Raw genomic sequence first — 12,548 nt, 5'->3', positions numbered from 1 at the left:
ACCGCCTTCGGTTAGTGTGGCCTTTCCTGGCTTTCACATAAACGGGATCACTGAGGGCCCTTCCCGAGAGTCACCATCTGGTCACCACACCTGGTCCATGTCGACACGCACCTGGGTGGCTTCCGGATAATGACTGCTGCCAGCGACAGTTTTGCACAGGTCTGGTATGGAGGTGGCCCTGCTTCTCCTGGCTGTGGTGTCAGGAGTGGAATTGCCAGGTCACGAGTGGGTGCCTGACCAGCTTTAGTGGACACTAAGGACAGGCTGGCTGGGCCACTGGGTAAGTTACCGAATCTCTCCGCACCTGTTTCCTCACCTGTGAGGAGGGGACAGACGTTCCCTCCTCCTGGCGTGAGCTGTTGTTGGGCCTTGTCCTGTCCCACCTTCTCGGTCAGGCCTGCTCTGGCCACTGGGAGTGCGCGAGGCCACCTGCCTGCCTCGTCCCAGCCCTGGCCTGGCTGCTTGTGTCCCCGGCCATGAGAGAGCCAGGCTCAGAGCCCGATGGGTTTTCTTCCCTCTCAGCCTGGCCAGGGCCCTGCTGCCCCCACTGCCCTGCACCTTCATCCATACATTCTACTGACAACATGCCCCAAATGAGCAAGTGGGGGTGCACTAACTCTATTTTGAAACAAGGACAGCAAGCATGGGCCATGTTGGAAAGGACGAGGTCCTGCAGGCATGATGGTTCACAGTGGCCTTGCTCTCTTGCTGATGCCCTCAGGACTCCTGCCCACAACCATCCCAGACCCAAGGGCGCCTGCTGGGACGGGCTAGTGGGAGGGGCTTGTTCTCACCCTGGGACAGGGAGGATGGGGGCCTGGGTGAGGGGGACACTCCTGGGAGGTCCTGCTCTGGCTTTCCAGCCACCAGTGGAGAGGGGCTGGGGTCCAGCTCCCTGTCTCCAAGGGCAAGCCTGGGGGTGTGGGCCAGAGTCTCGGGAAGTTAAGCAGGGCCTGGCCGGCCCCAAGAGGGCATCCTGTGGGGAGATGGTGGGCTCCTGGGAACTAGTGTCTGGGGGCCTGAAGTCGCTGCCCTGTGCAGGTCTCCAGACACAATCTGGGCAATCCGGACACACTGCACTGGGGGGTGGGCCTCCTCCACAGGAATCCTGAGCAGGGGTTGGAGCAGACAGCAGGGTGGAGGGTCCCGGGACCCTGGGTGCTAGATGATTCCGTACTGGGCCAGCTCATGCAGCTCCAGGTGGTTGAAGGCCTCCCATGGGCAGATGACTGTGATATCTGCAAAAGAAGGAGGCCAGTGTCCAGGAGGGTGCCATGGCCTCAGAAGCCACTATCCCTCGGGGCCCTATTATCTACACCCCAAGTGGTGAGAGTACACGTCTTGGGTGTAGAGGCCTCCTCCCAGGACACACCAGCTTTGGGGGTGTGTGGAGTGGGTGTCCTGCCCAGGAAGAGTGGCTACAGCAGGCCCAAGGGAGGGACTGGAGGAAGGTGGGCCTTGCTGCCAGGGGGAGGGGACGGCAAGGGCGCCCTGTTCTTTTCCAGCCCCTCCAAGAACCCGGTGAACCCACAAATGAGAACAAGCTTCAGTTTCCACTGTTGGGGGAGATGTTGGGGGAGAAAACAAAGGACAGGCTCGGGGCGGGTGACACCCTAAATAAGCCTGGGCCTGAGAAAGCAAGGGAGGTTGGGCCTGGGCACACCGGTGGGTGAGGGGGCAGCTGGGTGGACCCTAGCAGTCGTCATACCTGTTCCCAGGCCTTCCATTCCAGGGATGTCGTCCCCAAACCTGTGAGGACAGAGCAGTCAGGGACTGTGGCCAGGAAGAGAGTGGGGTTGGGGGAGGGGGGCGTGTGTGCTCTTGACTCAGCTTCCTGAGAGCGTGGTGTGTCTGGGAGTGTGTCCCTGGTGTGTTCACGTGGGCTGTGAGTGTGTGTGCAGGGACACTAGTCGGTTGAGGGGGCTGTGGCTGAGTCTCAGGTGGGAGTGGGTGCTTTCGAGACCTGATGGCAACACCAGCTAGAGAGGGTGACTGGAGCCCTCTGAGCATCCCCCTGTCCCTCCTCCCATGCTGGGGAGTGGGGGGCTCTGAGACAGGCTGGGCTCGGGCCCTTGGAACTGCCCCATCCCATTAGCATGATGGGACCACCCAGCCAGGAAAGGGTGGCTGAGGCCCCTCCCCAGCCTCCCAGCTACAGCACAGCCGCCCTCCTATGCCACCTGAGGATCAGGGGGGTTGGGTGGGGGGGCTGGCCCTCCATCCCCTTGCAGAGGCTCCCCTCCTTGAGCTGTGCTTACCCTTGGACGCCTTTCTTGGGGGGCTTGCTCTTGAATTGTCTTGTTTGTCGCTGCTTAAACTTGGGGGGCCCTTTCCTGGGAGTGACGGGCCCCCCGGTCACCCGGGTGGCGGACCGGATCTCGGCCTTGGGTGGCTCCAGGTTCATGGTCAGGCCGGCAGACCCCCTGTGGTGGCCTCTGGCTTCTGGACTCCTTCACGCTGTGGGCTGGGGGTAAACCAGGCCGGGGATCCCAGTCAGCCCTCCTGCTACTGATGCCCCTCGCAGATCTTGACCACCAGAGCAGAGGAAACCCTGAAACATGAGATCCAGCTCTGCTGGCCTTCACCCTTCGGTACGACCCTGATGGCAGGCCCCAACCAGCTCCTCGTGGGGCTCGACGTGGGGCTAGGCAGGGGAATGGGAATGCTGGGTGACCCCCAAGTGTACCCCTCCTCACACGTCTCCCCCTTCTCCTCTGTTCCCCACCCCTATCCCTGGGGGTTGGGACAGTCGGTCTCATTCATGGTGACATTCCAGCACCCAGTGGTGCTGATGAAGAATGACCGGAAAAATGGGAGGGCAAGGTGCCTGGGCAGAGCAGGGCCCTGTCTCAGAATGAGACGCCCAGCTGAGCTGTGTAACCCTCACCCAAGCAGTGTCTTCCCTCTGCTGGTAAATCCTCTGGCCACTCACTGCGCTTGGAGCCCACTCAACGCCAACATCACCTGCCTGGCTCGGGTGTGGCTGAGCAGGTCTCTCCGCTGCTCCAGACAAGGCCAGTGTCCTTGCACCCACCTCAAAGGGTGACCTCCCCACCTCTCCCCCAGAGCCTCTCCCCAGATGCCCTAAGCCCCAGTGACCTTGGCCAAGGGTAGCTCGGCTTCCTCTAAGCCTGTTAACACCAGAGGGAGACTCTAATCCCTCAGGGAACACCATGAGCCCAGAAGGGTCTGGGGCTAAGCACATGACACACAGGAGCCACTGCCCCTGGCACTGGAGAACCCAAGGACCACCTCTTGGGTCCTGTTTCTTGCCCTCGGTCTTGTGGGCTGTGATGCCTGACTCCAGCCTTGGGCTACCGTCAGCTCCCTGCTAGAGCGTCAGGACTGAGACCAACTGCGAGGTGAGGACAGGTGGCCCCACAGGGAGCAAGGCTTGGCGGCAGGTCCAGGGCACCTGGGATTGGGGTGGACCCCGCCATGGACCATCCCTCCCTAAGGTGCAGCCTTTGTGCCAGGACTAGCACCAGCCTGGGAGGAACCAGGGCTCAGGAGCCGGATCTGCGTGGGGTCTAAGGCGGACAGCAGCAGGCCTGGTGGTGCTGGCTGCTCAGACCCCACAACCCCACTCCTCACAGCCCAGATGTATAGGCCCAGTCAGACCCCCTCCCCAGTCCCAGGCCATAGGCCTGGCAAGGACAGCCAGGGGCCCTGATGGAGCTCCAGCTATCATGCTGTCCCCATGGAAACTGCTGCCTGAGCTGCCCAGGGCCCAGCCCCCGCTGTGGCTGGGGCCCACTCAAGCTGGCTGAGCATGTGTGGCCTAAGGCTCCCAGACCATTGCTGTCTCGGGGATGGCCTGCACCACTGTTCGACATGGGGGAGCAGGGAGATGGGCTGGGCACCCTCTCTGATGGAAAGGGCCGGGGATGGACTCTCGCAGACCCAGGCCTAAGTGTGGTGGCGAAAAGCCCACCTGCTGCCCACCCTCTGGGTAGATGCCCACTAACACCCTTGGGTAAATGGCCACCAGGAAAGGCGACCTGGGAAGGTCACTACTCACCAAGCTCTGGGGCAGGTCTCAGGGGGTTATGGGTGTGAGTGGCCAGGTTTCCCTCAGCAGGGTGCCGGCCTGGGCATTTATCCTGCTGTGGGTAAGCTGATTAGGACTGTCCTCTGACACCACACTAATGAGATTGTCAGGGGCCCTGGGGCAGGCACCCCCCCCCTTGACGCTTCTGGGGGACAGGGAAGCAGCTCAGGTGTGGTCAAGGGCCTGAAGGAAGGACAAGCCAAGGACGGGGCCAGGACAGGGAGGGGAAGTGTGATCAGGAACAGAACAGCAGGAGAACAGCAGCACTCTCTCTTGAAGCCGCTCAGCTTTGAAATGAAGATGAACCCGCACTGGCTGCCGTCTTGCACCTCTCCCTCTCTTTCAGTCCTCTGACTTCTGAAGAACCCACCTTTGTGGCCCCCAAAGCCGTGTGTAGCCAGGCCTCTATCTTTTTTTTTTTTTTTTTGAGGAAGATTAGCCCTGAGCTAACATCTGCTGCCAATCCTCCTCTTTTTGCTGAGGAAGACTGGCCCTGAGCTAACATGGATGAACATTTTCCTCTACTTTATACGTGGTATACCCACCACAGCATGGCTTTTTGCCAAGCGGGCCATGTCTGCACCCGCCAGGCCCCTATCTTTGGCCTCACCTTTCACCCCTCTCTCGTTCTCCGTACTCCGATGAGCCCCTTCCACCCCAGGACGTTTGCACCTGCTGCTCCCTGGGTGGTGCATTTTCTACACCTCTCTGCTTTCCCCCAGCTCCCTCCTCCTAGGCCTTCAGAGCTCTGCCCCAGTCTCATCTCCCTGGGGCGACCCCTCACACAGTATCAGGATGCCTATTTCATAGGACCTCACAGCAGCTGGAAGTTTCCTTCATCACACTTATCATGTAATTGTATGTTTGGATAATTCTTGTGTTAACCTCCGTCTCCCACACTAGAGCAGAATGGGGAGACAGATTTCCACCGGATCCCAGAGTCTAGCCCAGTGCCAGGTATTTGGCAGACGCTCCATAAGTACCTGTGGGATGAATGAATGAATGAACAATGACAAGATCCGCACTGGGACGGTAGTTTCAGCAAGGCTGGTGCTGACACTGTGCTGGCATCCTCAGCCGCCATGTTTTACATGCAGGAGGGGGCCTGCCCCATGGCAAGGGGCGAGGCCAGTGGCTTCTCTTTGGGGATGTCCCACACTGAACGGGCCTTTTCCACGACTGGTGAATTTTAAAACAAGGCTAATTTCGTAGGATCCACTGGGTGGGCTGTATACATACGTACACAAGTACACACACGTGTATATGGATATATGTATACGTGTGTATACACATATATACAAGACGTTTTGTAAATCCCTATTTTTGAGGAAAATATAGAAACCCTCTTCCTACATCTCTGAGATAAACCCCCTCTATGTCGTGGACGACTTCAGGGGGTCCCGGAGCACACTGAGCTCTGCTGTGCTGCTCTATGTGGGGAACATCTTTTCCTGCACTGTTTTCAAATCTGTATCACAGGGGTTAGACTAGACACTGAGATAGACTCTAATAAATATGTCACCATAATCACATTTCTCTGAACCCACCAAAGCTCTGAATGCTTCTGGATGACACTCATTAGCTGTCCAAGACAACAGCCTGAACTACTGCGTGTCTTGTTAGGCATTGGTATGGCACATTTTGCGGTTGCGTGGTTTTAGTCTACTGTCCACAGATCTCTATCTCTCTGTGAAACGCTGGCTTTACACTAAAGACCCCAACCTGGGAAGACCTGTTTATCAGCGCAAATCCCTCGTGAAGTCCTGTTACAATCTTAGCCAAATGAGTAGGAATAAAACAGGCATAAATTCATGTAACCCTCGCCAGGCCCAGGCCACTGGAATCAGATCTTGGAGTTGCTTGGAGGCGGATGAGGGGGGAAAGTTTCCATGGAGGAGGGTGAGCAGGACATGGGGATGGGCAGTGAGGGCCCTAAGATAAAGTCCTACCTGGGCCAATGGTCCAGTGCCAGGTCTGTAGCCAAGGACCAGGCTGGTGCCAGGAGGCTGGTTCCAAGGCTAACACTCGAGGTCTTCCGGTCCTTCCAAGCCCACTGCCTTGGGAGCCATGGCTAAGCAGCTTGAAACGGCTGGTGGCCAAGCAGTGCTCAGGCCCCTGAGGCTGACCTGCAGCCTTCTACCTGGTGGTGGAAGGGTGTCTCCCAAGGACCCGAGCAGCTGAGGGCTGACTGCAGCTGGATGAATGGGGTGCTTCCCGGGCTGCCTTCAGGCGTTGGCACCAAGGGCTTTGCCAATGGCAACTTCACGGGACCAGATGGTCCTCTCTCTGCCGCATGTTGAGAGTAACCAGAGCTGACCTCTGGGCAGGACTTCTGGGATGCTGGGACATGGAAGGGAGCCCCGGGGTCACTGTCACTTGAATATTCAAGGAAATGAGTCTTATTTCACCCTCACAGGTTGGTGAAGGCTGTGGGTGCTCGGTAAATATGACCACCTGTCCCTGCTTTCTTTGATGAGGCAACACAAACCTTACAGACATATAACGACACAGAAGCCTCCTGTCTAACCACCACAGAGAACTTATTTATTCTCAGATAAAGTCAATAAATAACTCTTCCTATTCGCATCCAACACAAGCCCCATAAAGAGATGACAAATAAAAGAGGCAGTGTTGCTTCCCAATAAGGAACCGCCAAGCTGGAGCCCCTTAGGGCGAGGGCCTCCGTCCGGGTGAGGCTGTCTGGCTGGGCCGGCTCAGCCTCCACTCCTCACTCGGAGCCGGATCTCCATCCTGAGGAAGGCCTTGAGGTTCTCGTCAGCCACGTGCTCCTCCAGGGCAGCCAGGGCCCGCTCCCCACCGTCCTGGTAGTGCTGCAGCAGCGTGTCCGCGTACTCCACCCACACGCAGTTGGGACAGCCGCTCATGCAGCAGTTGGTAGGGGGCTGGAGCTCAGGTGGCAGGGGGTACGGGGGTCCCAAGGGGCCCCTGCCGGGCAGGGAGGATTTGGGCTGCCTAGTGCTGTCTGCACCTGATTGGGAGCCCACCTCCACATGGTCCTTCGTGAACTCTCTGCGGCCTTCACGGACTCGGATCCAGGTGTGGTGCCTGTGCAGAATGTTGCTGCCTTCAGGAAGCCTTTGGCAGCAGTCCCAGCTGGAGAGTCGGCGTGGCCCCTAAGAATGCAGATAAGCATATGAGTCTCTAGGAAGCTGGTAAGGCCTCGCCTGCCCCCAGCTCTGGGGAAATTTCATCCTCCTGTCACTGGTCGGGGGCTCCATGTCCTTCTTGGCTTCCTCATTTCCTGTGTTACTTTAGACAAGTTACTTTTCTAGACTCAGTTTCCTGTCTATAAAATGGGCATGATGGTTGGTATGAACACGACACAATTATGATTCATGAGAAGTGCTGGGTTCAGGACCAGGCACTAGGTGTGCACTCCAGCAGTGGCGGGGTGGGAGGGGGGGAGGGGGGGAGAAGCTTGGTACCTCCAGCTAAGATAACTGCTCTATGGACAGGAATGGTGGCAGGGAAGCCTGTAAGCTTCGGCCACACAGCCACCTCTCCCTCTCTAACCAGTACAGCCACGCCCCCCACGCCCAACCATCCTGACTAACCACATCATTCTCTCATCTCTGTGTCCCTCTGTCACGAGAAGCCCAGGCCTCCCAGGTCATCCCCCAAAGGCCGCGGGAGGGTGGGGGGCAGCCTTCCCTCCTTCCTCCCTCCCCAGCCCAGGTCCCCAGGGCCCCTTCCCTGTTCTGTGTGTCTCCAGAGCACTCAGCAATGACTGACACTGCCCAAATTTCCTTCATTTCTTCAACTCCTCCTGCAAGAAGCATCAGCTCCTTGTTCACTGCGGCTTCCCCAAGGGCTCGCACACAGCAGACGCTCGACAGATACTGCCGAAGGAGTGAACGAGCTGAGAACCCGGCTGGTGCTATCCCGGGGCCCTGCCCAGTGGCAGAGCGGCCCTTCTCGCACCCCGCCAGGGCGGAACAGACAGGAGGCGAGGCCCGCAGGCTGTCCTGCCCACCGGGAGCGCGGCGGTTGCAGCTGTCCCCTAGGAGGCGGGGAGGCCGGGCGGGCGCCGGGCCCCGGCCTCCCGAGCGCGCCCCAGCCCCGGTCCCCGCCGGTACTTGCCGGCGCACGAGCAGCGGCGGCCACCGACCGGCCTCCCACGGCCAAGCTCCGCAGCAGCATCGCCGGCGGCCTGGCCCACGGCGCACGCGCGCCTCAGACCAGGGCCCCGCCCGAGCCGTGAGCGGCAGCCGCGCTGTCCAATCGCAGCCCGTCAGGGAACAGCGCCGTCCCAATGAGCGTGGGGCTGAGCGCAGGAAGCGCAGGTAGCGGTTGTGGGGCGGGCCGTGCGGGAAGGCGGAAGTGGCTTCTTATGGGAGCGCAAGGAGCGCAGATGGCGGGAGCTCGGCGCGGAGCGGCGGCACCCGCAGGGGCGGCGGGGCCTGGGATCCGGGGGCGACTGCACGGCCGGCAGCAGCCGCAGCAGCGGGGGAAGCAGGGCTCGGCGCCGTGGCCCCGGCCGCGCAGGTGGGTGTCACCGCTCTGGAGTCTCTCCCGGCCCCTCCGCCGGCCGGGCCCAGCGCCCTGGTGTTGGTGCGGTGGGCGCGCGGGAGCGAGTCTCCGCTGTGGCGCCTGCCACTTCCTGGGGTGCTGTCTTTGCGAGGCGGACGAGGTCAGGAAGCGACGGGCCTCCCCGGGCTCTCGGAGCGCCCCTCACCCAGCGTCCTGGGAGAACCCGGTTCGGGGGCCGCCTCCGAGCGAGCGTGAGAGGAGGGGTTGCTGCTGCCTTGACCCGCACGCGCCGCGGCAGCCAGGGTGGCCTGCGAAGTTTCTTTCTCGAGGCCCAGCTTCGGTTTCTCTGATTCTGCTTATGCTGGGCTTGGGACGCGTCTCACTCTGGTGTTCTCCTTTCCAGCAAAGAGAAGAAGAAAGTGAATTGCAAGCCCAAGAACCCGGATGAACAGGAAATCCCTTTCCGCCTCCGAGAGATTATGAGGATCCGCCAGGAGATGAAAAACCCCATCAGTAACAAGAAGAGGAAGAAAGAGGGTAACGTGCTGGCCCATGCTGGGGAGCTGTAAAGCTTTGTGTGTTTGAATACACTTAATTGCGCAAATATTTAATGGCATTTCAGGCAAAGGACACTGCCCAGATCCAGTGGTCCGAGGGTACAGGAGCACACGGAGGACTGACTGACGGCCACTGTTGCCAGGGCCAAAATGGTGACTGGTGGAGGGGCAGTGTGGTTTTAGGTGAAGCTGCAAAAGGAGCCTGTGGGGCCTCACATAAGGAGTGTTGATCTCCACTCCAGAGCAGTGGAGATCTCTCAAACGGGATGGTGGGTTCAGATTTACTCTGAGAAAAAGTCACTACGTAACAATTGAGAGAGTGAGAGTGGACATGGCAGGCCCGTGAGGCTATTGCAATTGAGAAATAACTGTTCCCTGGACCAGCGTGCAGAAACCACGGTGGAGAGAAGTGGATGGTTTCCTGAGGTTAAAGGGAGAATTGATTAGACCCCGTCTGAGAAAGTTACCTTTCCTCCCCTCCTCCAAGGCCAGGCCGGGTGCCCTCCTCCCAGCCTCTGCCAGAGGTGACACGCAGGGCACACTGGGGAATGGAGTCCAGCGTGTTTGTCTGTGCATATTTGTTTTTCCAAATGTGGGGCTGATTTTATAGCAATGCTGTTTTATAATTTCTTTGTAAACCTTAGGTTTTTCACTGGGGGCTATAGCTGCCAAAGGCATAGTGAAATAAAGAGTCGAGGAAGGGGAGGGGCAGAGGAGGGACGCTGCCCCTGCTGGAAGATGGCACATTTTGAACCGTGCTCCATTGAATCAGCACTCTTTTTGGTTATTTACAAGATACAAGCCTACCTCCTTGGTAGAATCCAAGAGCTCTGAAAGGTATTGAGGCCCAGCCCTGCTCCCTCCCCTGAGAGAACCCCGCTGTTCATCCTCTTGTATGCCTTCGCTGGAGAAGTACCATGTGTATTTTCACATGTTTATGATGTAAAAGCTATGCTTTCATTCTCTACGTTGTTGAGTGTCCTGGGTTTCACTTCCAGTGGATTTTATAGGTCTTTCCACATCCCTACGTGTAGCTCCCCTGTGCTCTCTCCCACGGCTGTGCAGTGAAGTCTCGGGATGAACATAGGGGAATTCATTCAACTAGTCACCTACTAATGGACATTTAGTTTGTTTCCTGTTTCCTTTCTCAGCCGAGCTGTGGTGGACATCTTTAACGTTTATCAGGGCTGTGGGAATCCCATCCCTGTGGGTGCCCTGAGCTGGGCAGCTTAGATCCTCATTAGCTACTGTGGTTGGGCTGCTCCCACTTGAGCCTGGTCTTCCCTTCCTGTGGCCTCGGGAGGGGAAATGAGCGTAGACAACCGGCCTGGCACCTACCTGCTCCCTCCAGCACCTGACACCACACCCCCTCTGAGGGCTCCCTTTGTCCTCAGCCCAGGTGGCCTTCAGAAAGACGTTGGAGAAGGAAGCAAAGGGAGTGGAGCCAGACATCGCCGTCCCCAAGTTCAAGCAGGGGAAGTGGGAGTCCGATGGGGCCTATATCCAGCGCATGGAGCAGGAGGCCAAGCATGTGCTGTTCCTCAGCAAGAACCAGGCTGACCGGCAGCCTGAGACACAGGCAGCTCCCAAGAAGGAGAAGTCGGAGCGGAAGAAAGCGTGAGTGGGTGCTGGAAGGGGCTGGGGTCTAGCCCTGGAGGCCTGGGGGAGGCAGGGCAGTGGGGTCCCATGATTATCTTCTGCAGCGACAGCGTCTTGTTGCCATGGGGCACCCCCATCCCACCCCATGATCAGGGAAAGCGTGGGAAGAAGGTACAGCCCTGGTCAGTTGGCAAGTGTTTTTCTCTGTATCAGAGCTTCTTAATCTCACGGTTCAGGATTTAGGGAGGCTCCCAACCCACAGAATCCTGAAGGCATAGCTGTGTCTTTGCCTTTCTCTGGAAAAGCATCACGGGTGTCCAAGAGCCAGCTGAGGTCCAGGGCCAGCTGTCCAGCCCGGGTCAGTTACTGTAGGGAAGTAGAAAAAAATGAGGCTCACTGCCCTCTCAGCAGGGCCTGCTGGCCACCGGCGACCGTGCCTGCCCCACGGAAATCAGTTTCCAGTGTTCACCTTTCTGATCTAAAGGAGATCTGAGAGCCTTTAGCTGTCATTTATACAAGTTCTGTGACCTCTCTCAGACTGAGCTTCCTTGTCGGTAAAGTGAAAATTCCGGCACCTCCATGGAGGCTCGGACGAGATCCTTGTATGGTTCCTGAGGGTGATGTCCAGCTCCAGGAGGGAGCCCACCGTCAGCTGCAGTTCCCCTGCTCTTCCCGCCCCCAGCCCTGGAGGAGTCTAGGCCGGAAGCCATGAGCCACCTCCCTGAGCCTGTGGGCAGGGTCTGGGGAGGTTGTTTCAACAAACAAGGGCTTTTTGAGACATGTTTCTGCCTTAACTGTAACTTTAGAGATGAAGCAAGCCAAGCTTTCATCAGAAGTTTCTCTAAAAGCTGTGAAAGTTAGATTGTTTTCACCTTTGTGGAGTTTCTCCATGTCTGAATTCCTGTCATACATGTAGTCATATTAGCCAATGAAAATTACATCACAGAAAACCTATCCCAGATACTGTCTAAAGCCACAGTGGTCTCCAAAACTGTCAATAAACATTAAGATTCCAAAGTCACATTACAGGCCATGTCACGTATCTGCTACCTTGTGAGGCCCTTTAGATACAGCAGCACAGTTGACACTTGGGGCCAGATGCTTCTCTGGAGTGGGGCTCTCCTGTGCACTGTAGAGTATTGAGCGGCATCCCTGGTCTCTACCCAGGAGGTGCCAGGAGCACCCCCCCCATTGTGACAGCCCAGAATGTCTCTGGACATTGTCAGATGGCCCTGGGGGCTGTTGCCCCTGCTGAGGACCACTTACTTGGAACTTTACAGGGGCTTGCTGGGCTCAGGGCCCTCTCTGGTGGGTGGCAGTGGGTTGTGGGTGGTGGCAGGAGTGGGGACTTGGAGGCAGCCACCTGGGCTCTGCCATAGGGCAACCCTTGTGGGCAGGGGTGACCTTTGCCTCCTGAGTCCAGTGAACTGAGAGGTTGGGAATCTCCACAGCACTGGGTTTTCTTCTCCAGGTTCCAGAAGCGGCGATTGGATAAAGTCCGGCAGAGAAGGGAAGAAAAGGCAGCAGAAAGGCTGGAGCAGGAGCTGCTCCGAGGTAGCTCTTCCTGCAGCCGTTGTGTCAGCCCGGGTCCTGCGGGCAGGCGGGGTGGGGCTGGGCACCCGTGTCTCCCCAGGGTCAGTGGGTGGGTGGACAGTGACTCTGGGTGCCGGGCTGTGGGGGTTGTGTGGGCAGCAGGTTTCAGTTGTGCTCCTCTGCCCTCCAGACACGGTGAAGTTTGGTGAGGTCGCCCTGCAGCCCCCAGAGCTGACCGCCAGGCCCAGGACGGGCATGAACAGAGGCCAGGTGAGCAGGGACAGGGGAATGGCCCTGTTTGGCCCTGGTGCTCACAG

The 12,548-nt window shown here is 58.3% G+C and overlaps 3 protein-coding genes across 4 annotated transcripts in view; 1 reads left to right on the top strand and 2 right to left on the bottom strand.

Moving 5' to 3' along the window:
- Positions 1 to 599: 599 nt before the first annotated feature.
- PDE6G (phosphodiesterase 6G) lies at positions 600 to 6,355 on the bottom strand. Of its 2 annotated transcripts, none has more exons than XM_070561330.1 (4): positions 6,001 to 6,355; positions 2,259 to 2,464; positions 1,709 to 1,749; positions 600 to 1,238 (listed from the first exon to the last, which is right to left on the bottom strand). In XM_070561330.1, exons 2-4 carry the CDS (start codon positions 2,402 to 2,404, stop codon positions 1,162 to 1,164), a joined length of 264 nt encoding a protein of 87 aa, XP_070417431.1. In that variant the 5' UTR covers positions 2,405 to 2,464; positions 6,001 to 6,355; the 3' UTR covers positions 600 to 1,161. The 2 variants fall into 2 exon arrangements, with proteins under 2 accessions (XP_070417431.1, XP_008518612.1); XM_008520390.2 differs by lacking the exon at positions 6,001 to 6,355 and adding an exon at positions 4,022 to 4,068.
- A 217-nt stretch (positions 6,356 to 6,572) lies between these two features.
- On the bottom strand, positions 6,573 to 8,416 carry OXLD1 (oxidoreductase like domain containing 1). The gene is made up of 2 exons (XM_008520392.2): positions 8,153 to 8,416; positions 6,573 to 7,185 (listed from the first exon to the last, which is right to left on the bottom strand). Exons 1-2 carry the CDS (start codon positions 8,210 to 8,212, stop codon positions 6,766 to 6,768), a joined length of 480 nt encoding a protein of 159 aa, XP_008518614.2. The 5' UTR covers positions 8,213 to 8,416; the 3' UTR covers positions 6,573 to 6,765.
- Positions 8,397 to 12,548, top strand: part of CCDC137 (coiled-coil domain containing 137) — a 6,742-nt gene continuing 2,590 nt past the window's right edge. Inside the window, exons 1-5 of the mRNA XM_008520393.2 lie at positions 8,397 to 8,557; positions 8,946 to 9,079; positions 10,494 to 10,716; positions 12,170 to 12,252; positions 12,422 to 12,501. Of these exons, the coding sequence (XP_008518615.2) occupies positions 8,403 to 8,557; positions 8,946 to 9,079; positions 10,494 to 10,716; positions 12,170 to 12,252; positions 12,422 to 12,501 (675 nt within the window). The 5' untranslated portion in view covers positions 8,397 to 8,402. The remainder of the gene's footprint in view (positions 8,558 to 8,945; positions 9,080 to 10,493; positions 10,717 to 12,169; positions 12,253 to 12,421; positions 12,502 to 12,548) is intronic.

This window comes from Equus przewalskii, chromosome 10, assembly GCF_037783145.1.
Source record: "Equus przewalskii isolate Varuska chromosome 10, EquPr2, whole genome shotgun sequence".
NCBI classification, from domain to species: Eukaryota; Metazoa; Chordata; class Mammalia; order Perissodactyla; family Equidae; genus Equus; species Equus przewalskii.
Note: the sequence above shows the minus strand (reverse complement) of the source record. Positions and strands in the feature narration are given on the sequence as shown.